At 42.1% G+C, this 25,215-nt stretch overlaps 1 protein-coding gene across 1 annotated transcript in view; it reads right to left on the reverse strand.

Annotated features, from left to right (window-relative positions):
• The window catches only part of LOC126187847 (venom serine carboxypeptidase), a 143,074-nt gene that overhangs the window by 12,716 nt on the left and 105,143 nt on the right, over nucleotides 1-25,215 (reverse strand). The window contains exons 5-6 of the mRNA XM_049929158.1: nucleotides 15,363-15,529; nucleotides 898-1,143 (exon numbers count right to left, since the gene is read on the reverse strand). Coding sequence (XP_049785115.1) covers nucleotides 898-1,143; nucleotides 15,363-15,529 — 413 coding nt within the window. The remainder of the gene's footprint in view (nucleotides 1-897; nucleotides 1,144-15,362; nucleotides 15,530-25,215) is intronic.

Consider the following 25,215-nt stretch of genomic DNA (forward strand, 5'->3'; position numbering starts at 1 on the left):
GGTGTCCAGACTGCAATGTACCACTTAGCATGCCAGAATGCTTCGAAATCTTTCACAATGAAGCTAATTAACTGTGAATTTACACAAAACTAAAAAACATTTTTTGTTAAATCAAAATCATACATTTTATGTTTCTTATTAATTTTGTCATCAACCAATGTAATTAAAATAAATGTTTAAAATAAACCTTAAAGACTGTTCTTTCATAATATGTTTTCTGCTTCGAGATATCTTAAACAGAAACATGCCAGTGACATTTCAAAAAATGGTAAAATGGCCGGTCCATTGGACCAAGAGTGTGTCTATGCTGCCAGTCCTCAAAGTGTTGAATATGTATCTATTATTCATGCATCTTCTCCCCATTACTCTGAATAATTGGGAGTATACTGTATATGCTTTAATAGTAGCACGAATAAGTACATTTGTTGCTTCAGATGTTCAAGTTGTGGTAAACTTTAGATTTTAAACTATAGTTGACATGCAGATGGATGTACATCATATGCAATTAAAACATTAATTATCAGGAAATGTACAAGCTATATAAGGGATAAGGCCCAGAAATAAAACCTTGGCATGTGTACAAGCCATGAGGTGCAACCCCACCAGGACACTCAGGAGAAATAGATATATGCAATAACAAAATTATGTTTCAGAACCAGAGGTTCCTGGTTATATTCCATAACAAAAATTCTGATATGGTCTTCCAACCATTTCAGTTGTACTACTGTCAGTTACCAGCTAATATTGTGTAATGTTAAATGGACGATAGAAATTGATTTGTATAGTAAAAAGGCCACAACACAGAAAAGTTATTTCATAACAGACCCATCGTTTTTATGGTCACAGGCTTTCACCAACCAATTCTAATGCATCAAATCAAAAAGAAAAGTTACTAACCCATGGTCTAACAGACTGCATGATATCTTCCTTAAGAAACACTTCAACCTTTGTGCCATCATTGTATGTCCGATTTCCAACATGGATAGCACGTCTTACTTTAGTTAGCTGCACGAATTCACCTATATCACCTCCATATTTTAGTGGTTTGTCATTAAGATAATTGAAGTAGTTTAAGAATCCAGTCAAGTTGTAAAATAAAGTTCCCGTTGACAGCAAATCACCATTCAGCAGTGCATCAAATACCTGTCAACAAATTTTAAAAACATATTACATTCAAGCCACATGCAAATTACAAAACATTGCAAATGGTTAGCTCTAATCCTTAGTTATAATTCATGATTTTCTCCAGTTAAATGAAGAGATATAACGTTCCTGTTACTGAGCAGCAGCAGCAGCAGCAACAGCAGGTACACATGCAAACAAAACACTTGTTTTACAAGATTCAAGTTTCTTCATCTTGTGAAAAAAGAGTATGAAAAGAACTGGAGTACTCAGGCATTATGTCGAAACATTCACACATTAAGGTAGATTAAGAGCAACACAAGAAGATGAGGGGAAAAAACAACAGTAACATAAAAAAATCCAGTAATTTTTGTTGCAAGGAATGTTTACAGAATGTACTGTTTTCATTTCCGTATCTCTCCAATTAAACTTTAATTGGACTATCATTTGAGCAAAAATTTCATGAAGCCATGGACTTGTGATAGAAAAAGATTAAATAGAACTACCTGCTTTTTCAATCTTGAGGTGTTTCAGTTCTTTCTTAGAGACTTCTTGTTACATTGTTGCATGTTTCACTCACTGTAGATCTACAGAACATGATTAATGAATTAAAAACTGACTGCAGAGCTGAGTAAGTCTGATGTGCAAAACCAAGTGCATAATGGGAGGAAAGCTTGCTGTGTTATTCATTAAATCAGCAGTAAATGCAATAAATGCTCAATCACAATGTTGTGATAATACAAAGTTGTAATTGTATTGTGGAATAAGTTACTGTAAATGATGTATGTACATATCACATTTTGCAGGGGTAACATCACGTGGCTTGGTGGTTCAATTGTCAAGTGCAGGACTATGGATCCAGATTTCCTGAACTAGTTCTAGAGTTTTTATTTGTCACTCATCACTTCTTTCACCTCTGTTAATGCTTGATAATATGAAAAGTTGCTGAGATGCACTGTGGTTTGGAATCCATGTTAAACCTTAGGACCCTCTATACCTTGCCTGGTAAATCAGTAATGCTCTGAGTAAGGCAATGGTATTCCTTTAGTAGGATAGTAATGTGGTTAGTAAAGTGCCGTGCTTTAGCAGCAGGCTGGATTAATAATGGCCAGCAACTTGTGTTAGCCAGTTTGATGTAGAAACAGTCAAAGTTGCAAGATTCAATTCTTTTTATTTAAATTATGACTAGTTTCATGTTACCTGAACTTATTTTTTAATCATCCTGAGAGACAGAAACTCAAAGGATATGTGTACCAGATAGACAAAAAAACCACTGTGGTGTTCAAATCAGACTTCAGGTCGATGAAAGCTCTTTACCTTATGTAGTAAAGATTTGTTCATAACAGTCGATCCTGTGAGGACAAAAGAAAGCTATTCCTGATGGTTCCCTAAAGATACAACATGTTTATTCATTTGAGGATAGAACTGAAGGAAATCCCATTTCTAACAGAAATGGGTTTGCTTCATGTCAGCTGTTGACTACACAAATGAAAAACTACAATCATCTAGCTCTATTCCTTTGTAAAGTAGTATTTCATCAATCAGTTACAGTCTGCAGCATTTCTATAATATGAAGTTATACTGCAAAAAACCTTCAACATTTTACTAATAAAATTAGCTGTTTTTAATACAAACATATTTGTGTTTACTAATTTAGGACTATCAGTCACCTCAAGGTGCTGTAAAAAATAGTTTTGCCATTTCCAATATTTTAAAAGAGTACCATAACTTTATTGCACCTGTCTTGCACAAAGACAACTTTCAAGACACTTTAGCTACACTTTTGATTGCATCTCAGAAGGAAAACTCCAACTGAAAATCTCTCTTGATTAGTGCATAAAATACATGAATTTTAACTGCACTAAAAAGTCTATGTCCATAAGGAACAGCACACCAAAGATCATGGGCAGTATCCCTGCAATCTGTACTCCTCACACAGTAGCATTCCTATTCAAACAATGTATTTCCTTTTGAATGGTGTCTACGGCCAAACCAATTTTTTTTTAATTCCAACTTGGTATCTTTCTTAATTTTCTGTTGTGAGGGGCGACTTATGTTCACAACAAGACCAAGATGATTGCCCTACTGAATCTCTGAGCAAATTTATTAGTTATATTTAACATAAAATTTCAATGAGAGTAACAAGAACAGCACTCCTTCAGTCACATTTCAGCCTTGATTTTTTTTCCCCTGGGGTTAAAATGATGAACCATAACCTTATTAGTCGAAGAAAAGAAAGGAAGATTAGGATTTATATTCAGTCAATGACAAGATCTTCAGAACTGTACACAAGCTTGGGTTAGGGAAGAAGTGTGAACGACATCAGCCACACCCATTCAAAGGAACCATCTCAATTGCTGGAAGGATAAATCTGGATCTAGATGGCTAATTCCTCTTAAATAAAAGCCCAATGCCTTACCACTAGGCTATCCATGTCACAACAGTGGCTTACATGTTCTACAGTTCAAATTTATTCTATGATTGTGTGTGTCATATGTGTAATGGAAAAACATATATTGTATCTGCATTCTGACAGCTGTCACCCCTTTGACAGCAAAAAATTGTTCCCATTTAGCCTGTGCACCCATCCATGGTGTATTTGTAGTGATAATGATTGCCTTGCCCAGTATGATGTTTGTTTGTTTTGTTTTAGGGCGCAAAAAAAAGTAGGGTCATAAGCGCCCACAGCAGAACTGTAGAACACGACGACGAAGAGAGGAGTTAAAAATGATTACACGTTAATCCCAATTGACGGAAGAGAAGACAGCTAAAAACAAGGATGTGGAGAAAGGTCTATAAAATACACCAGACACACAGAGGTCATGAACTAAAAATTAAATGGCCTTCGCCATATTGATAATACCCATAAAAAGTAAAACATCGTCTACAGCCCACTCATTGTTCGCCAAAAGACCGGTAACTCAGATGGCAAGCACAAACGAGAAAAGTAAATGATTAAAAAAGGAAATTCGGTCAGGAAATGGAAGACAGCCAAAAGTTGGGCACAATGTGCACCACTTAACAAATGGAGTTGGCTAAAAAGACAGTTCCCAATATGCAACCTAGCTAAAATGATCTCCTCACAGCATGAGTGAGAGGTGGTCATCAAAGCCACTGGGAGAGGCTTAATAACATGGAGCTTGATCCCATGAAGGCAATCCACAGGTGGCAACACAGAGATCGTTAGAGGTAATGTAAGAACTAGTGGGCTGACGTACAAGGACTGTAGCCTTGGCAGCAGTGTCAGTGGCCTCATTTCCTGTCAGCCTGATGTGACCAGGAACCCACAAATCTCACAGTGTCTCCATCAAGAAAGGGATGGGCTGTGTACGGCACACAGAGTCAGAGCAGATGTTGCAGATTTACAAGCCTATGTCACCAGATACTGTGTGGCCTGAAGAGTTCTGCTGTAAATACTGGGCAAGTTCCAGAATCAGATACTGAAAAACTGTCTGTGCCAATGACAAAGGCACACCCAACACCATGGTCTGTCCGAGAGCAATCAGTGTACACAAAGGTACAATCGCGAAGTTCCATGCGAAGATTGTGAACTGAAGGTGATAGAGTGAGGCTGGAGTAGTGTCCTTACGAAGCGATTGAAGGCCAAGGTGAACACGGGCTGCCGCATGAAGCCAAGATGGTGAAGAGTTTACACCCAATGGGAAGGTTGCAGGTAGCATGAAGTTAAGTTGCTGGAGCAAGAGCTGAAAGCGAACTCCAAGAGGTAACAGAGAAGAGGGACACGCCCCATACTGGCAATCAAAGGAGTTATTGGAGAAGGAGGCCAGGTGGCCACGCACAGCAGATGGACGGCATGCATATCTCCTGAGGAGAAAGTCATGGCAGTAGGACAGCAGTAGTTCTGCAGCTGCTGCATGCAGACTCTCAATCAGACTAGGGTAAAAAGTGCCAGTGGCCAAACAGATAGTATTAAGATGGTGTAAGAGGGATAAACGTGCAGATGCGTAAACAAAACAATCATAGTCTAGTTTCAAACTGACAAGGGACTTGTACAAATGGAGGAAGGTGGTTCAATCTGCTTCCCAGGAAGTACTACTGAGGACACGTAAGACATTGAGGAACTGCATACAGCAGGCTTCCAGGTGACACACATGGGAGGACCAAGAAAGTTTCCTATCAAGAGCCCCAGCAATTTAATAGTTTCAGTGAACGAAAGAGCAACAGGCCCATGGTAAAGATGGTGGAAGAAACTAATTGTGCCCCCCAGAAATTCATACAAATGGTTTTGTCAGTGAAAAAATGAAAGCCAGTGTCAATTCTCCATGAGTAAATATGATAGAGATATCACTGAAGATGCTGCTCAATTAGAGACATCCATGGAGAACTGCAATAGATGAAAAAATCGTCAATGAAAAGGGAGCCAGAGATGCCTGACAGAGACTGGCCATTATTGGGTTAATGGCAATAACAAAGAGGATGATGCTCAGGACGGAAGCCTGAGGTGCAATGTTTTCCTGGATAAAGGTTTCCAACAAGACAGAACCCACCAGTACCTTGAAAACTCTGTCTTTTAAAAATTCCTGAAAGAAACAGAGCAGGCGGCCACGAAAGCTCCATGTGTAGAGAGTACATGAGGATACCAGTCCTCCAGCATGTCTCACATGCTTTCTCCAAATCGACAAACATGGCCAAAGTCTTTGATTTCCATAGAAAACCATTCATGAGATGAGTGATAAAGTCATGAGATTGAAAACTGTAGAATGGTGCCCTCGAAATCCACACTGTGCAGTGGTTAGTAAATTGCGAGACTCAAGCTACCATATCAGTCGGGAATGAATCCTACATTTCATAACCTCGCAAACAGCTGGTGAGACAAAGGGGGGGTGGGGGGGGGGGTAGCTAGAAGGAAGGGGTGTTTGTCCTTAACGGACTTAGGTATGTTTATAACAGTGGCTTCATTCCAGCATCTGGGAAACGTGCCCTCTGCCCAGATGCGATTGTATGTGCCCGCAAGAGAAAGGTGCTGCAACATTTGATTGTGAACATCATCTGGTCCCGGGGCAGAGGATCAGGATGAAGTGACAGCATGATCTAGTTCCCCCATAGTTACAGCGGCATTATAGCACTCATGATTCTGAGAAGAGACGGGTATCGTCCGAGCCGCCTCTGCTCATTTCCAATGGAGGAAGGCAGGAGCTTGAAGTCTCCACAAAATGATGGACCATGGTGTTGGAGATAGCAATAGGGCCTTGGTCCCAGAGAGCCATTGGAGGTGGGCTCACACAACAGAAGAGGGACTGGAACTGTTGAAGAGCTAGTGAATGAAATCTGGCTAGCTTTTTTGCTATCCCAAAGAACGCGACAACACTATGCACGCTACTGTTTATAAAGAATGTAGTTTGCCATCGTAGGATGATGGTAAAAACAGAGAGCATGTCTCTGCGTGCAAAATGTGTCATGGCATGCCTCTGTCCACCAAGGGACCGGGACACGGTGCAGTAATGAGGAAGTGTGAGCAATGGAACATTCTGCGGTGCAAGGATAACATTTGTAAGATATTCTACATGGTCATCACAACTGGGGAAACGCTATTCATCGAAGGTCGCCAAGGTGGAGTAAAGCCTCCAGTCGGCCTTAGTAAGCTGTGCATGTAGGTGGGGTAGGAGTCAGCAAATGGATAGCATATGGGAAATGGTCACTCGAGTATGGACCACTCGAGATGATGGGCCTGCTAGGCAGTGCAGAAGGATAGGTCCAAATGAGAATAGGCGTGCATGGAGTCTGAAACGAACATGGGTGCTCGTGTTAAGGCAGAAGAGGTTAAGTTGATTGAGAAGGTCAGCCACAAGGGCACCTCTCTGACAGGTTCTGGGAGAGCCCCAAAAGGGGTAGTGCACATCAAAGTTGCTGAGTGGTAGAAAGGAGTGAGGTAGCTGCTAAATGAGCTGGAGGAAGTCTCCCTGGTGACATCGAATGATGGAGGGACAAAGGGAAAAGTTCAATTGAGAAAGGGAAAGGTGAACTGCAACAGCTTGAAGGCAGGTAGTCAGGGAGATGGGTTGACTATCAACATCATTCCATATGAGCAGCATGACTCCCCCATGAGGTGAGGTGGAATGCTGTCCTCATGGGGGAAGGTCAAACTGAACCCAGAAGAAATGTGAGAGCTCAAAGCAGTCATGAGGATGAAATTTTGTTTTCTGAAGGCAGAGAACAAATGGACGCTGTGACTCTAAAAGCAGCCATAAATCCTCTTTGTTGAGCAAAGACCACAAATTTTCCATTGGAGGAGAGTCATAATGAGGAAAATATGAAGGCATGTCACCTCGACGGCTGCCGAGTGCCAGCCTTCAAAGACTCACTGCTACAGGGCACAGAGGCAGGAGGATCCTTCTCCACAAGATCTACAGAAGCGTCAGCATTCTCCTTCTGTCAGCCTTTGGTGCCCTGGGCAGAAAAATGATGGGGGTGCACACCAGCAACATGGAAGTTGGCCGGGCGAGGCTATCATGTAGCGACATTGTCAAAGAGGATCTTCGAGTCGGCGAAGCAGAAGACCATTTGCCTTTGACTTCTTGGAGCCTTTCCAGCTGACAGAGGAAGACTCGGATATTGGATGGCTCGAGGGACGCAGGAAGTCTTCATGGAAGTATTCCTTCTGTCCTTTCCGGCTCACCGACTGTGTAGCTGGTGACTTCACCCCATGAGGCCAAAGTTTGGTGGCATGTTACACAGCTGGAGGAGGAGATGGGGACACTACCATGATGCTGGGCGATTTCACAAACACGGTACTAAATTTGAGGCTGCCGGGCCATGTCCTTCGTGGAGCGAGATGTAGCAAGAACAGTACTGTAGGTGCCAGATGGTAGAATTCAGTGTTTCCAACTAGCCAATAACTTGCAAGTGACCAGGTAAGGCACTTTTTCCTTCACTCAGATTTCCTAGACAGCCCTCTCATCGAGATAAATGGAAAAATCACAAGGGGAGGTGGCATGGTCACCATTGCAGTTGATACAGCGGGGAGAAGGAAGTGGACACTTGCCCTCATGAGCATCCCTTCCACAGGTTACACATTTGGCTGGGTGTGGACAGGACTTCTGAGTGTGGTTGTAATGATGATACTGGTAGCAACACATCAGGTTCGGAACATACGGTTTTACTGTGATGACTTCATAGCCTGCTTTGATCTTGGATGGAAGCACTACTCTATCAAGGGCGAGAAAAAGAGTGCATGTGGACACTAAGCATGCATGTATCATTTTCATGACCTGATGAACTGCAACGACACCCTGATCAGAGAGGTTGGGGATTTCTGCCTCGGTCAGACCACTGAGCAGCCTAATATAAATAACACCAAGGGAAGAATTCAGTATTCTATGGGCCTCGATATGTACAGGGCCATGGAGGAGCGAAGATGCAAGCAGCAGTTGTTGTGCTTGAGAATCAGAAGTAGCCTGCTCAAGCAAAGTGCCATTGCAGAAATGAGAGCAGGATTACACAGGGTCAGCAACTGCATCAACACCTTTCTGAATAATGAACAGATTTACAGTAGCGAAGGACTGACCATCTTCAGTACATGAAACCATGAGGAACGGTGGTGCACCTGGTAGGGTCTTTGAATCATTAGCCCCATTCTGTTTGTTTCATAGCCCCTGACTATGAAGATAATTGGCTCATTGCAAGAAAATCCCCCATGATTGCCAGCGTCTCTGATGGTGTGCTCCTTCCAACTGGCGGCCCCCTTCATACAGGGGTGCACACACCTTCGGTGATTGTTCACACCTCCTGAACACCTGACAGAGGGACCAATTGGCAATTTGGGAAGGTAGTAGCTCAGGTAATCACCCCTCCCTGGGCCTGGCCTGTACCAGGGGGTACGTGCGAGAAACCTACCTGTCGACCCGGGGCTGGGAATTATGCATTACCGTATTTACTCGAATCTAAGCCGCACTTTTTTTCCAGTTTTCGTAATCCAAAAAACCGCCTGCGGCTTAGAATCGAGTGCAAAGCAAGCGGAAGTTATGAAAAATGTTGGTACGTGCCGCCACAACTAACTTCTGCCGTCGAATATATGTAGCGCTACGCAGGCATGCGTTGTAGGCACAAAGATAAATACTGGCGCCAAAACCTCTGCGTCAGTAAATAAATTTAAAAAAAAAAAAAACAAGTGGAAGACGAGCTTATTTTCTCCGCCGCGAGTTTCGACCACTGCATTTTCATACATTATCCAACGAAGTAAATACAAATTCCGTATTGTTCATTTTCGAATGTAGCACAATTTCAGTGTATTACGAAAATCTGACTGGCAAGACTGTTTGGGATGTTTGTCAATATGGCTAACTCTACGTTCTGAATTTTTTCCTATCTGTGAGAAGAGATGGTTGCTAATAGGAACCTGATGAAATATGAATCACATACAGTATTCTCTTCACCATAAGAATAATACGAATATAAACATTTTGCCATGTATTCTTTCGTGTTTGCTGCTATCTCATTTAAATCCTGTCTGCCTAATAAACTACGAAACTAGAGTGAGACAACAGCAAACGCGGAAGAATATACGTATCGTGTCATGTTTATATTCGTATTATTCTTACAGTCAGAAATGAAGCACGGCAAGTGACTAGATTTTTAAATCTAAGATGACTCTAATTTCCGTGCAGAATTTGATGTAATAAAGAAGCGGCCGCAAAGATTTTCAAACGGAGAAAAATTTTCGCCTAACTCTCGTTCAGAACATGTTCTATCATACGCAGTCTATTATTTGATTCTTGTTGATCATTATCAAAGAAAGCAGCAGTGTAAGTAACAACAAATAGCAGTCTCTTGCCATTGCTTCGCTAATCAGACGATTCCTCTCTTTTTTTTTTTTTTTTTAATTGTACGCGGCGGTAGCGCGTACAAAAGCAAGCCATGCCGCGTGCCGCGACAGGCCGTAAACACGCACTATCAGAATGCAACAAACAATGCATGACACAGTGCAGTAATGCATTTTCAGCTTAAGAGTGACGCAAACACCTATAACAAAGAAAACGGCATTTATCAGATCAAAGCAAAATAAGCTATCGATTCAAACCAGACGAAGCACGTGAAAAAGGAAGGGTGCCCGTATAAATACGGACGGAGCGCCTGACGCATAGCAATGGCTACGTGGTAAAGCTTAACTTCTAAGCTTACGACGCGAACCAAACTACTGTAGCTGTACCGTCATTCATTCGACCTAAATTGTGTCTCATATTACAATGGACCAACTTCGTTTCGATTTGGAGGTGCGGCCTAAAGCTTTTCTCTCCCCTTGAATTTCGAGTCTCAAATTTCAGGTGCGGCTTAGATTCGGGAAATTTTTTTTCCTTTATTTCGAGTCTCATTTTTCAGGTGCGGCTTAGATTCGAGTGCGGCTTAGATTCGAGTAAATACGGTACTCAGTCACCTGTTACTCATCAGACGCATGGGCCAGCCTTCAGGAGTGCACAGGGAGGAAGAAGAAAAAGAGGAACTTCAAACGCTGAAGTTGAGGAAGGATAGGTGAAGATGAATGAAGAAAGAAAAAAGTAATTAAAAACAGGGGAGAATATTCTGATACTGACAGTCGAAATGCAGAATAAATTTCGAAAAACAGCCCTGGCATGTTTCCCAAGGGAGGGGAGAAAGAACAGCAAGAGTATCGACATCCAGTGTGGAAGGGAAAAGATGCTGCAAAGGCTGGGGCTCCATGGTAGCCAAGCATGAACCCACCAAAAAGCAGCGAGCCCTCTAGAGGGACCCAGTATGATAAACCCATGAAGGTCTTTACAGACAGGCATTATCCCATAAACATTGTCTGCAAACTGATTTTCCACACCTTATTCTCATACACAGTTAATCGTGCCTCCACCTCCAAGAACCAGCTGCAAAGAAGTGCCCGTTATCACCCAGTGTCATCCCTGACTGGAGCAACTGAACCACATTCTTCGGCATGGCTTCAGCTACAAACCATCATGTCCACAGTCATTCCCACCCCTCAAAGTGGTATTCCGCCAACCACTCACCCACCATCCCTTTGCCACTACTTCTCCCAACTCTTTGCCACAGAGGTAAGATCCCGGTAGCAGACCCGAGTGCAAGACCTACCCATTTCACTCACGCAGTAAATCCTACTCTATTCCACTAACAGGTTTATTCAATCCCATCAGAGGCAGGGTCATATGTGAAAGCAAGCATGTCATATACCAGTTCTGAAATTTCTGCACAGCATGACCACCAACCAGCCTTCAGCCAGAATAAATGGCCACTGCCTAACTGTGGGCAAGAAGAGAGTTGGCCACTGTTGGCATGACATGCTGCTGAGTACAACTTGTTCAATTTAATGGCTACTTTGCAACTTTTGCCATCTGGATTCAAAGATTCAGTGGAGAGGAGGAGGAATGAAAATGATGGCAATTGTCAAAAGTGTAATTACTGCTGCTTCTTAGTAGGCTTTATATTTACCGAGGTGTGAAGACTGAGGTCAGTGTCAAAGAAGGCACCACTAAATTTCAAATTAACTGTAAATGTGATAAGAGATTCAATGATTCCAACAGTTCAGTCTTATTATGGATCCTGATTTAAAAATACAACTAGTGTGTCGAATCCAAGTAGAGGCTGACATTGGATGGATTCAGAATAGCAGACCCAGCATGTTCATGTGCTCTCTCTCTCTCTCTCTCTCTCTCTCTCTCTCTCTCTCCCCCCATCTCCCCCCCCCCCCCCCTCTCTCTCTCCCTGAACACATTAATAATAGTAATTCTTTTCCAAAACTAACTTATACCAGTGAAGGCTGGATAACAGCACTTTGCACCAAGTTCCTGTACTTTTTGCAAAACTCTGCATTTATTATTTCACTATTGGCCAACTTTGGAAGCCATTTACAAAAGAAACTCTTGTAAAAGTCTGAATGTGCAACAGAAATCATGTAACATGTAGGTTGACCATTACATAGAGTATATAGATGCAATAAAACAATAAATCACCTATCAAATATTTAATGTCTCACAAGCAAGACGTTTGATGTTTTGAATTATTTCTGGTACACATTTCCTACAATATATATGTTAGTTTCACATGAAAATTGCTTCAAAAGCTGCAACTACACAGAAGCAGTAGAGGTATAATACAGCTAATTTCCTGCAGATAGTATACGTCATTAGAAAATGGATTTATCCTTCAATAGATCTCTAATGACTTTAGAACCTAATTTAAGAAAACTGTGCATTCAGATATTCCATTTCATGACAGAAAAAAGTAACATAACCGAGTGCATGTTTTAATTTATTTTTTAAGACAGTTCACATCCAGTGCTTCAAGCATTGCAGAAAGACCTTCATTTCCATGCCATTTATGATCTAAAAACTCAATTGCTTAATATATATGCATATTAATTTATATAACAAAGAGTAAAAAATGTTGCATTTGGACCTAAACATGTAAACTGTCCTGGTCAAATGGTTCATCCAACCAGCAATAACACTACACCAGTGAATACAGTTCAAACTGAATGCGGCATATCACATTGTTGTTGTTGTGGTCTTCAGTCCTGAGACTTGTTTGATGCAGCTCTCCATGCTACTCTATCCTGTGCAAGCTGCTTCATCTCCCAGTACCTACTGCAGCCTACATCCTTCTGAATCTGCTTAGTATATTCATCTCTTGGTCTCCCTCTACGATTTTTACCTTCCACGCTGCCCTCCAGTATTAAATTGGTGATCCCTTGATGCCTCAGAACATGTCCTACCAACCGATCCCTTCTTCTAGTCAAGTTGTGCCACAAGCTCCTCTTCTCCCCAATTCTATTCAATATCTCCTCATTAGTTATGTGATCTACCTATCTAATCTTCAGCATTCTTCTGTAGCACCACATTTCGAAAGCTTCTATTCTCTTCTTGTCCAAACTATTTATCGTCCATGTTTCACTTCCATACATGGCTACACTCCATACAAATACTTTCAGAAAAAGACTTCCTGGCACTTAAATCTATACTCGATGTTAACAAATTTCTCTTCTTCAGAAACGCTTTCCTTGCCATTGCCAGTCTACATTTTATATCCTCTCTATTTCGACCATCATCAGTTATTTTGCTCCCCAAATAGCAAAACTCCTTTACTACATTAAGTGTCTCATTTCCTAATCTAATTCCCTCAGCATCACCCGATTTAATTTGACTACATTCCATTATCCTCGTTTTGCTTTTTTTTATGTTCATCTTATACTCTCCTTTCAAGACCCTGTCCATTCCATTCAACTGCTCTTTCAAGTCCTTTGCTGTCTCTGACAGAATTACAATGTCATCGGCGAACCTCAAAGTATTTATTTCTTCTCCATGGATTTTAATACCTACTCCGAATCTTTCTTTTGTTTCCTTTACTGATTGCTCAATATACAGATTAAATAACATTGGGGAGAGGCTACAACCCTGTCTCACTCCCTTCCCCACCACTGCTTCCCTTTCCTGTCCCTCGACTCATATAACTGCCATCTGGTTTCTGTACAAATTGTAATTAGTCTTTCGCTCCCTGTATTTTACCCCTGCCACCTTCAGAATTTGAAAGAGTATTCCAATCAACATTGTCAAAAGCTTTCTCTAAGTCTACAAATGCTAGAAACGTAGGTTTGCCTTTTCTTAATCTAGCTTCTAAGATAAGTCGTAGGGTCAGTATTGCCTCACGTGTTCCAATATTTCTACAGAATCCAAACTGATCTTCCCCTAGGTTGGCTTCTACTAGTTTTTCCATTCGTCTGTAAAGAATTCGTATTAGTATTTTGCAGCTGTGACTTATTAAACTGATAGTTCGGTAATTTTCACATCTGTCAACACCTGCTTTCTTTGGGATTGGAATTATTATCTTCTTCTTGAAGTCTGAGGGTATTTCACCTGTCTCATACATTTTGTTCACCAAATGGTAGAGTTTTGTCAGGACTGGCTCTCCCAAGGCTGTCAGTAGTTCTAATGGAATGTTGTCTACTCCTGGGGTCTCGTTATGACTTAGGTTTATCAGTGCTCTGTCAAACTCTTCACGCACTATCATATAACCCATTTTATCTTCATCCACATCCTCTTCCATTTCTATAATATTGCCCTGAAGTACATCGCCCTTGTATAGACACTCTATATACGCCTCCCACCTTTCTGCTTTCCCTTCTTTGCTTAGAACTGGGTTTCCATCTGAGTTCTTGATATTCATACAAGTGGTTCTCTTTTCTCCAAAGGTCTCTCTAATTTTCCTGTAGGCAATATCTATCTTACCCCAAGTGAGATAAGCCACTACATCCTTATATTTGTCCTCTAGCCATGCCTGCTTAGCCATTTTGCACTTCCTGTCAATCTCATTTTTGAGACGTTTGTATTCCTTTTTGTCTGCTTCATTTCCTGCATTTTTGTATTTTCTTCTTTCATCAATTAAATTCAATATTTCTTCTGTCACCCATGGATTTCTACTAGCCCTCGTATTTTACCTATTTGATCCTTTGCTGCCTTCACTACTTCATCCCTCAAAGCTATCCATTCTTCTTCTACTGTATTTCTTTCCCCCATTCTTGTCAATTGTTCCCTTATGCTCTCCCTGAAACTCTAATATCACATTATTCAATGTATATTCTTTTAGGAGTTTAGGCTCAACATGATATGTCTTTTTGTCAGTCACAACATTTTCAATGAGGAAGCTGTTTTGCCTGCCTGTCTTTCCTCAGTCTGAAACTTTCAATGTTAGTTCTGTCTCTCAGCTCTGTGAGCAATATGAACCTTGTAATAAAAAAAAGAGAGAGAGAGAGAGAGAGAAGAACAATTAGGAAAGTTACAAATGATAGTATCTGGCAGCAGATATACTTGGGACTGCATTCATCAGAGTTGTATTACATCAAGAAGTTGTACAGAAATATTGTGTTGGATATGCACTTTAAGAACCAATAGCTCCTTTGATTCGAATTAAGAAGTGGAAAAAATCCTGTTTCAAAAGATTAAATTCAGTTTCATAGGTTCACAGTTTTCCCCATGCCTTATGTTTCAGTCTTATACAAATAAAATATTTTCTTTCAGCAACAGTTTCATTATAGACTGGTCTAATACTGTAACATTGTGTTACAATATACATCATTCAAGAGCCTTTAATTTGCTGAAGTACAGTAACGTATTTGGACTCCAGATAACAATAAAACTTAGGATATCACAATAACTACGATTAACAAAAAGCTAATGCCACAATTATAGCAACAGACAACATACTAGAGGCATAAGGATGGCAAGACTAACTGCAATTAACTGTCTTACGTGAAAAGCTGCATCCCAGTTCTTTTCTTGAATATACTTCACTCCAAGCTCCTCCCTTTCATGGAATAAATCTCTGCCCCTACTATCTATCAATCCTAGTTGATAGAGGTAGTCACCATATTTCAGCATATGCTCAGGATCTGACAGACCATTACCAATAGCCATACCTGAAATTAGAAAACAATAGAAAATTAGTTTCAGTAGATAAACTTTTTGCACTTTACAACAATACTGTAGAAAGAGTAGTAGGGTGAAGATGAGATGGGTAATGTGATACTGTGAGAAGAAGTAGACAGAGCACTGAAATGAGGCGTCTGGAGTAGAGCACATCTCCAAATTATTAACATCCTTGGTAGAACTAAGAACCACCTTGTATGCATGATACACGAGACAAGCAAAATTCCCTTAGATATCAAGAAAAATGTAATAACTCCAATAACAAAAAATGTCTGAGCTGACAGGCGTGAGTATTGCAGAGGTCATGGCGAACACTATTGATAACAGGAAGTGAAAGCCATGAAAGTATGTTACTAGGACAGGGACACCCACAACACAAAGTGCTAAGAATAAAAGCAGTTTTAGGAAATCTAGGAAGAGGCAGAAAACCTTGCTAGCAAGTAGGTCAAAGCAAGTGGGGGGGGGGGGCACATCTGTGGAGGGAGACATGTCCCCCACCCCCCATCCCAGCTGACAAAGCAGTTAATAATGCTCTCCTAAACAGATGAGGAGAAAAATGACGAACAAATATAGGAAATTAAAGTGGTGTAAAACTGGCCTGGCTGTCAATCAAATATGACAGCACTGCTAAATACTGATGTGAATGGGGCAATCTGGGGAAGATCCATTTGGGTTCAGCAGAAATGTAAGAACACATGGGATAATACTATAATTTCTCAGGTTTTCTCAGCACGATTGATTAATAGTAAGCTTCTGGTTGCTCTGCTGTGTCATCAAAATATTGTGCATAAAATGGAAACAACTCTGCAGAACATCTGGAAGCACACTATTACTGGGTAATACTGACAATACAACTTATTTCAGAAAATGGGCTCAAGAAAAACACACACACAACCTTCTGACAATGTTTACCAGAGCACACTGTTCAAAATTTTGAAGCTATTGAGGACCAAACAGAAGGAGCAAAACGTTATGCTCAATTTTTATAGCATTCAGAATTCAGCTATAAAAGTCTTAATTCAAAGAGCCTAGATGAGGAGGGAGAAGACATTGTGGAGATCGAGGCTGGAATAGGATAAGCAACTTCAAATGACTACATCCACACCTGTACCTGCATACCACTGCATTGCATGGCACAGGGTACTTCCCACTATACCATTTATCAATTATTAGAGCTTTTCCCCATTCCACTCCTCTACAGAACACAAGAAGAATGACTGCTTAAACACCTCTGTGTGTACTGTAATTAGTCTAATCTTCTCTTCATGATTCCTGTAGGAGCAATCACAGGGAGTTTTAGTACATTCTTAGATTCCATTTTACAAGTTTTCTAAGTCGGCTTTTGTAAGATAGTTTGTGTACCTTTAAGCACCTGCTATTTCAGTTCTGTAGCATTTCTGTGAAAACCCTGGGTCAAGCAAACCTGTGAGAATTTGTGCTGTCCTCCACTGTATACATTCAACACCACCTGTTAGTTCTATTACATAGTGGTCGCACACAATATAGCAATATTCGAGGATGAGTTGCACAAGTGTTTTGTGGTAATCTCCTTTGTAAACTGACTGCATTTATCTAGTATTTCACTGATGAACCACAGCCTGGCAAATGTTTTACCTACAATTGAGACTATGTGATCAGTCCATTCCATGCCTCTACAAATTGTTACACCCACATATTTGCATAATTTGACCAATTCAAAATTTACCTCACTGACATTGCAGTCATACGATAATATGTTATTTCATGTTGTGTAGTGCAAAATTTTAAATTTCTGAACATTTCAAGTAAGTTGCCAATCTTTGCACCACTTTGAAATATTACCAAGATCTGACAGAATACTTGTGCAACTTTTTTCAGACAGTACTTCATTACTGATAACTTCATCTACAAAAAGTCTGAGGTAAGTACAGACATTCTCTGCAAGATCATTAATATAAAACATGAACAGCAAGGATCCCAAAACGCTTCCCTGGAACACACTGAACATTACTTCTACATTTGTCTATGGCTCTCCATCCAAGATAAGTGTCTTCCCCACCAAGAAATCTTCAATCTGATTGTGTATCTTTGTGCCCCCATATAATTGTACTTTTGATAATTAGTGTATGTGTGGTAGCAGGTCAAATGTCTTTTGAAAGTCCAGAAACACTGCACCTATCTGACTGCCTTGATAAATGACTGGTGTGGAAAGCACCAGATGGGTTTAACATTGTAAATGTTTTTGGAATTCTCAGAATACAAGTATCTTCTACGATACTACATCAAATGGATGTCAAGGATATTGGATAGTAGTTATATGGGTCACTTCTGGTGCCCTTCTTGTAGATGGGTTTGACATGTAGTTTCTTCCATCCACTGGGTACAGCATTTTATTCGAGGAATCTGTGGATACTATAGTTAATTCTGTAAAGGATCTGATACAGATTCCATTTATCCCTGAAGCTTTGTTCAGTTTTAATTACTTCAGCTGTTTCTCAATGCCACCAAGTCACGTATCTATCTCTCATTTTTGTAATAGAATAGTAATTAAATTGCAGCAATACTCCCAGACTTTCCTTTGTAAAGGAACATTTGAAAACTGAAGTAAGCATTTCTGCTTTTGTTTTGCTATTCTCAGTTTCAGTTTTTCTCATCCACAAGTGTCTGGACACTTACTGTGGTTTCACAGCCACACACGACCAGGATATCTTTGCGTTTTGTGAGAGCTTTATTATTCCACTACAGTACTTATTGAAGGCTTCACATGTTGTGCTTTTCACATACAAATGCATTTTATTTGGCATCTCTCTGTCTGTAGCTCTATTCTAACAATATTATGAAAAGGATAGTTGCTACTCACCATATAGTGGAGATGCTAAGCTGTGGATAGGCACAACAAAGAGACTGTCACAAGCTTTGGCCAACAAGGCCTTTGTCAAAAATAAAACACACACACACACACACACACACACACACACACAACCAAAGCCTCTCTGGCAGCTGAATCCACACCATGAGCAGCAGCTGCAGTGCATGGTGGGAGGGGCAACTGGGTGGGGGTAAGGAGGCTAGGGCAGGGAGAGGGTGGGATAGTGTGGTAGGGCTGACTGGATGTGTTTGTGGAATAGAGGGTTGTGAAGTGTTGGAAGGGGAACAGGCAAGGGCTAGATGGATGAGAACAATGACTAACCAAGGTTGAGGCCAGGAGGGTTACAGGAACATAGGATATATTGCCGAAAACTTATTTTCTGACAGTTTTTTGTTGTGCCTCTCTGCGACTCAGCACTTCCACTATAAGGTGAGTAGCAAAGTAGCAACTATCCTGTTCATAATATTGTTACATTCCATCCTGGATTTTCCATTGTTTGATTTTGCCTGATGGCTTTTCTTCCATCCTAACCCAGTGCTGTTTTCTTTTGTTACTATTTTCTAATGCATCACTATACTCAATGTCCACCCTTCTTTCTCTTCTTCCTTGTGTTCCTCTTGTCACCTTACAAATCTCACTGCATGTTCTACTTATGAACCACACTACCATATCGGCCACGCACAACAGACAGCTACAAGACTACACCGATTGTTGGTGCGGCATCTTATGTCCCACATTACCACATTACTCTCACCAGTATAATTAATCCTATACCTTCAAACTGATCACTCTCCCTGCATCACTCACATGTATTTTTGCACATTATTTCCTGCAACTTTCCGGTGCCACATGATCTTTTATCTCGTCCTACCATCCCCTCCCCACCCCACATCATTCTATACCAGTTTGCACCTACTAATTTCACCTCATTCAGTCACATCTGTGATCCCCGTCCTTCACACTCATCCACCCTCAGACCTGCAACCCACAGTAAAATATATTTTTATTTGTATCTTTTCTTTGATCTCAATGTGACGTCATGGCAATTTTGGTGGATTTTCGCCTTTCAATATCATTGAACTCCCTCAGATTTAATTTATTTTCCCCCTGTTTCACCTGTTTCATGATTTTTCCCATGTATTTGGGTGTCTTTTTGCGAATTTTTTTGGACACAATTCTGTGTCATTTATGTATTTTTTCATGTTTATTTCCACCACCATGGTTCCTTGCTCCTTCCATATGCGTCAATGCAGAAAAGTTTCCTTATCCCCAGCCAGAACCCAGCCCCACGTACTGTTGCTGCATTGTTAATGACTCATGAAATCCCCCAAATGGTTTTACCATCAAATTACCCATCTCCGGCTGTCACCCTTCCTTCCAAAATGACCTCCCTCTGTTCAGAATCCACCAATCCTTAGCCCTCACCAACATAGTCCTGCAAGACCATATCAATCAAGCTCAGACCTCCTTGCAATACCTTCTTTCCATCCGTAATGTTCTCCTTCTATGCAATCCCAAATTCCTGGAACCCATAACACACAATGAAACTCTTGCCCTCCAGGAACTAGAGCAACATGCACAATGCCACCTCAAAATGTTCTCCACTGTGCTCACTTCCTACTCCCACCTTTGAGTACCACTACCCACCACCTCTGCAACAACCTCCAAACCTCCTCCGTGTCCTCTCACAGCCGACAAACCCTGTCTTGCAGACCTACTACATTTACCCTATCCTCCAAAACTCACTCCCCCCAACACACAGAATCCAGAACTTAAACAGACCTGAAATAATGTCATGAACCTGTCCTCCAGAAGCCTTAGCTCCACAGAAACATCAGTCCTTTCCATAGGCCTCATCTTTTGTCCCACTTCCAAATTCAATCATGCAGGACTTGTTAATGACTTCTATCCTTTTCCTGGTCCCTACAGTGGAAACACTTTTTCACTACCAACCCTACCAATTAGACTCAACCAATGATCAAAGCTGAACCCTGCCTGACTCAGTTCACTCCTCCGGCCAACTGTGATCCATTTGCACTGAGCCCAGATCACCCCCTGATAACTTTCCAGAATTTCTTGACCTGAGTCTTGCATTACCATCATTCCCCAAATCCCTCAACATGCAAGCTAACCTTTCATCCACAGAACAAACTGCAACCACCACCTAAAAACTGATTCTGACCTTATAATCCTACCTGCCGACAAAGGCTCTACTGCTACTGTTTTGAACTGCAAGGATTACCTAGCAGAAGAACTCCACTAACTGCCAGATTCATCCACCTACAAACCCTGGCACAGTGACCCCATTTCAGAAATTCAGCAGGATCTCAAGTCTCTCCCGAAATCCTTAGGCCTGTCCAAGATCCTCTCCCCCACAGTCCATCTTTCTCCTTACCCCTACCATTCCCCACAGTCCTACCTTCTACATGCTTCCAAAGACCATAAACCCAACCACCAAGGACACCCCGTTGTAGCTGGTTACTGTATTCTTAGTGAGAGAATGGCTGCGCTCTTAGACCACCACCTTTAGCCTATTACCTGGAATCTAACCTCCTATATAAAAGATACCAATTATTTCCTCCACTAACTCCCAACGGTTCCTGTTCCTTTACCACAAAGTGCCCTTCTCGTCACTATTGATGCCACCTCCCTTTACACTAACATCCCTAATGCCCATGGCCTTAACACTATTGAACACTACCTTTCCCAACACCCAACAGATTCCAAACCAACAACCTCGTTCCTAGTCACTATAACCAACTATATTCTCACCCACAATTACTTCTCCTTTAAAGGCATTACCTACAAACAAATCTGGGGCACCCGCATGGCATCATCCTATGTCAACCTATTCATGGGCCATCTACAGAAATCCTTCCTAAATGCCCCCTGATGACATTTTTGTGATCTGGATCAAGAGTGAGGAACCCTATCCACATTCCTACAGAACCTCAATACCTCCCCATTCACTTCACCTTGTCCTACTCAACCCAACAAGCTACCTTCTTAGCTCTTGACCTCCAACTCAAAGATGGCTACATTAGTACCTCTGTCTATATCAGACATACTAACCACCAGCAATATCTTCACTTCCATAGCTGCCACCCATTCCATACCAAGAAGTCTCTTCCATACAGCCTAGCCACCTGTGGTCTTCAGATTTGCAGTGAAGAGCAGTTCCTCTCAAAATATACTGAGGGTCTCACTGAGGCCTTTACAGACTGTAATAATCCTCCCAACCTTGTACAAAAAAAATCTCCCATGCCTTATCTTTCCAGTTACCCACCATCTCCGAAAGTCTTGTCATCCAGCCACAGAGGAGCATTTCCCTCATAACTTAGTACCACCTGTGACTGGAGCAGCTGAATTACATTCTCCACCAGGGTATTGACTACCTCTTGTCCTGCCCTGACATGAGAAATGTCTTGACCACTATCCTTTCCACAACTCTCACAGTGGTATTCTGCTGCCCAATAAACCTACACAATGTACACATCCATCCATACACAACCCCTGCTCCCAACCCCTTACCTCATGGCTAATATCCCTGTAATAGACCTGCATGCAAGACTTGTCCCATATGTCTTCCTACAACCACCTACTACAATCTAACATCGTCTATCCCATCAAAGGCAGGACTACCTGTGAAACCAGTCATCTGATCTACAAGCTAAGTAGCATTCTATGTGGGCATGACAACCAACAAGCTGTGTGTCTCCATGTATGGCCACTGACAAACTGTTGTTTCTTGACAACTGGACCACCCTATTGCTGAGCACACTGGCCAACACGATGTTCTTCATTGAAATGACTGCATCACAGCCTGTGCGATATGGACCCTTCCCACCAGCACCAGCTTTTCTGAATTGCAAAGGTTTGTTTGTTTTGTTTTGTGGCGCAAAACAACTGGGGTCATACGTGCCCAAGTAAAAACAATAGAACACGAAGACATAGAGGAGTTAAAAATGACTATACGGTAATCCCAACTGACATAATAGAAGACAGCTAACAACAGGCACATGGAAAAGAGCTAAAAGAGACACCATACAGAAACGGAGGTCCAAAACTAAAACTTAAATGGTCTTTGCCATATTGCTTTGGTGGATAAAAAGTAAAACGTGGACAACAGCCCACATGCCATTTGCTAAAATGGCTGATAACTCAGATGGCAAACCCAAACAGGAACATAAAAGGTCAAAAAATGGACATTCCATCAGGAAGTGGCGGACAGTTAAAACTTGGGCGAAATGTGTACAAGGTGGTAGGGTAGCTCCACTTAGCAAATGAAAATGGCTAAATAGGCAGTGCCCAATATGCGACCGAGTTAAAATAACCTCCTCCTGGTGGGAGGGCCGAGAGGAGGTAGTCCAAGCTGCCGGGAGAGGTTTAATAAGCCGGAGCTTATTCCCGTGAAGGGAGGACCATTGGCGATATGAAAGGGACACCATCTCCTGACAGACAGCAATACAGAGATCATTGGAAGGAACATAGGTACTCACGGGCTGAGGTATTAGGACCATAGCTTTGGCAGCAGCGTCAGCAGCCTCGTTTCCTGACAGACCGACATAACCAGGAACCCACATAAATATCATACTGTCTCCACCAAGAGCGAGCAAGTGACAGTGTTCCTGGACCCGCTGCACTAAGGAATGGGCAGTGTACAGCACACACAGACTGTGAAGGGTACTGAGTGAGTCTGAGCACAAGACACAATTGGATAGGCAGTGTTACTGGATGTACTCCGTGGCCCGATACAAGGCGAAGAGCTCCCCTGTAAATACTGAGGAGTGTGCCGGAAGCCCATATCTAAAGACACGAATGCCAATAATGAAGGCACACCCAACCCCATGGTCAGTCCAAGTGCCATCAGTGTATCCAAAAGTACTATTGTGAAATTCCAGGCGAAGGTTGTGAAACTGAAGGCAATAGACTGAGGCAGCAGTAGTGTCCTTAGGAAGCAAATGAAGACCAAGGTGAACATCAGCCGCTTCATGAAGCCAAGATGGTGAAGGGTTCACAACCACCAGGAAAGATGCAGGCAGTGTGAAGTTAAGCCGCTGTAGCAAATGCCAAAAGTGGACTCCAGGAGGTAACAGAGAAGGACAAGCCACATACCGACAATCGAAGGAATCATCAAAGAAGGAGTCATAGGATGCGTGGCCATGCATGGCAGACAAACGGCATGCATACCTGCTGAGGACGAAGTCATGGCAGTAGGACAGTGGTAGTCAGCAGCTTCAGCATACAGACTCTCAACTGGGCTGGTGTAAAAGGTGTCCATGGCCAAACAGATGCCACGATGGTGAATAGTGTTGAGACGGCATAAGAGGGATGGGCATGAAGATGCATAAACAAAGCATCCATAGTAGAATTTCAAATGGACAAGGGTCCGATGGTTCGATCGGCACCCCAGGAAGTACCACTGAGAACATGTTGGGCATTGAGAAACTGCGTACAGCGGGCTGCCAGGTAAGATACATGGGAGGGCCGAGAGAGTTTCCTATCAAGCATGAGCCCCAGGAATTTCATTGTTTCAATGAATGGAAGGGCAATAGGCCCAAGATGTAAAGATGGTGGGAGAAACCACTTGCGATGCCAGAAATTCATACAGACTGTTTTGTCATTGGAAAAGTGAAAGCCATTGTCGAGTCTCTAGGAGTAAAGATGGTCAAGACACCGCTGAAGATGCTGCTCAGGGAGACAGGTCTGTGGAGAACTGCAATAGATGGTAAAATCATCAACAAAAAGGTAGCCAGAAGCGTCCGGTGGGAGACAGACCATGACAGGGTTAATGGCGATAGCAAAGAGGACGACACTCAAGATGGAACCCTAAGGCACACCGTTTTCCGGGACAAAGGTGTTCAACAAGGCAGAACCCACATACACCCTGAAAACTCGATCTTGTAAAAATGCCTGAAGGAAACAGGGCAGGTGGCCATGGAAGCCCTAAATGTAAAGAATAAGGAGGATATCAGTTCTTCAGCAGGTGTTGTAGGCCTTCTCCAAATGGCCAATAGTCTGGGACTTCCGCAGCAGAACGCTGCGCTCGAAATCCACACTGTGCATTCATCAGTAAATTGTGAGACTCGAGCCACCATACCAGCTGAGCGTGAATCATGTGTTCCATCACCTCAAAAACACAGCTGGTTACCGCCCCGGTAACTAGAAGGAAGGTTTTTGTCCTTACTGGGTTTAGGTATCGGTATGACAGTGGCTTAATGCCAGCATCCGGGAAATGTGCCCTCTGCCCAGATGCAGTTGTATGTGTTAAGCAGAAAGTGCTTGCCCGCAATAGATAGGTGCTGCAACATCTGAATGTTGACGGCATCCGACCTGGGGTGGAGGATCAGGATGAACAAAAAGCATGATTGAGCTCCCTCATAGTAAAGGTGGCATTGTAGCACTCACGATTTGGAGAAGAGAAGGGTATCGGCCAAGCCACCTCCGCTTGTTTCCGATGGAGGAAGGCAGGGTGATAGTGGGAAGAGATCGAAACTTCTGCAAAATTGTGGCCCAAGGTGTTGGAGATAGCAATAGGGTCCACGATAACCTCATCTGCTACTGTGAGGCTGGAAATGGGTGAATGGATCTTGGTCCCAGAGAGCCGTCGGAGGTTGGCCCACATGACAGAAGAAGGGGTAGAACTGTTAAAAGAACTTGTGAATGGAATTCAGCTAGCTCATTCGCTATCCTGAAGAACGCGATGACACTTTGCTCACATCTGTTTATAATGAATGCAGTTTGCCACCGTAGGATGGTGGTTAAAAATGCAGAGAGCATGTCTATGTGCGGGAATGGCATCACAGCATGTCTCAGTCCACCAAGGGA

This window comes from Schistocerca cancellata, chromosome 5, assembly GCF_023864275.1.
Source record: "Schistocerca cancellata isolate TAMUIC-IGC-003103 chromosome 5, iqSchCanc2.1, whole genome shotgun sequence".
NCBI classification, from domain to species: domain Eukaryota; kingdom Metazoa; phylum Arthropoda; class Insecta; order Orthoptera; family Acrididae; genus Schistocerca; species Schistocerca cancellata.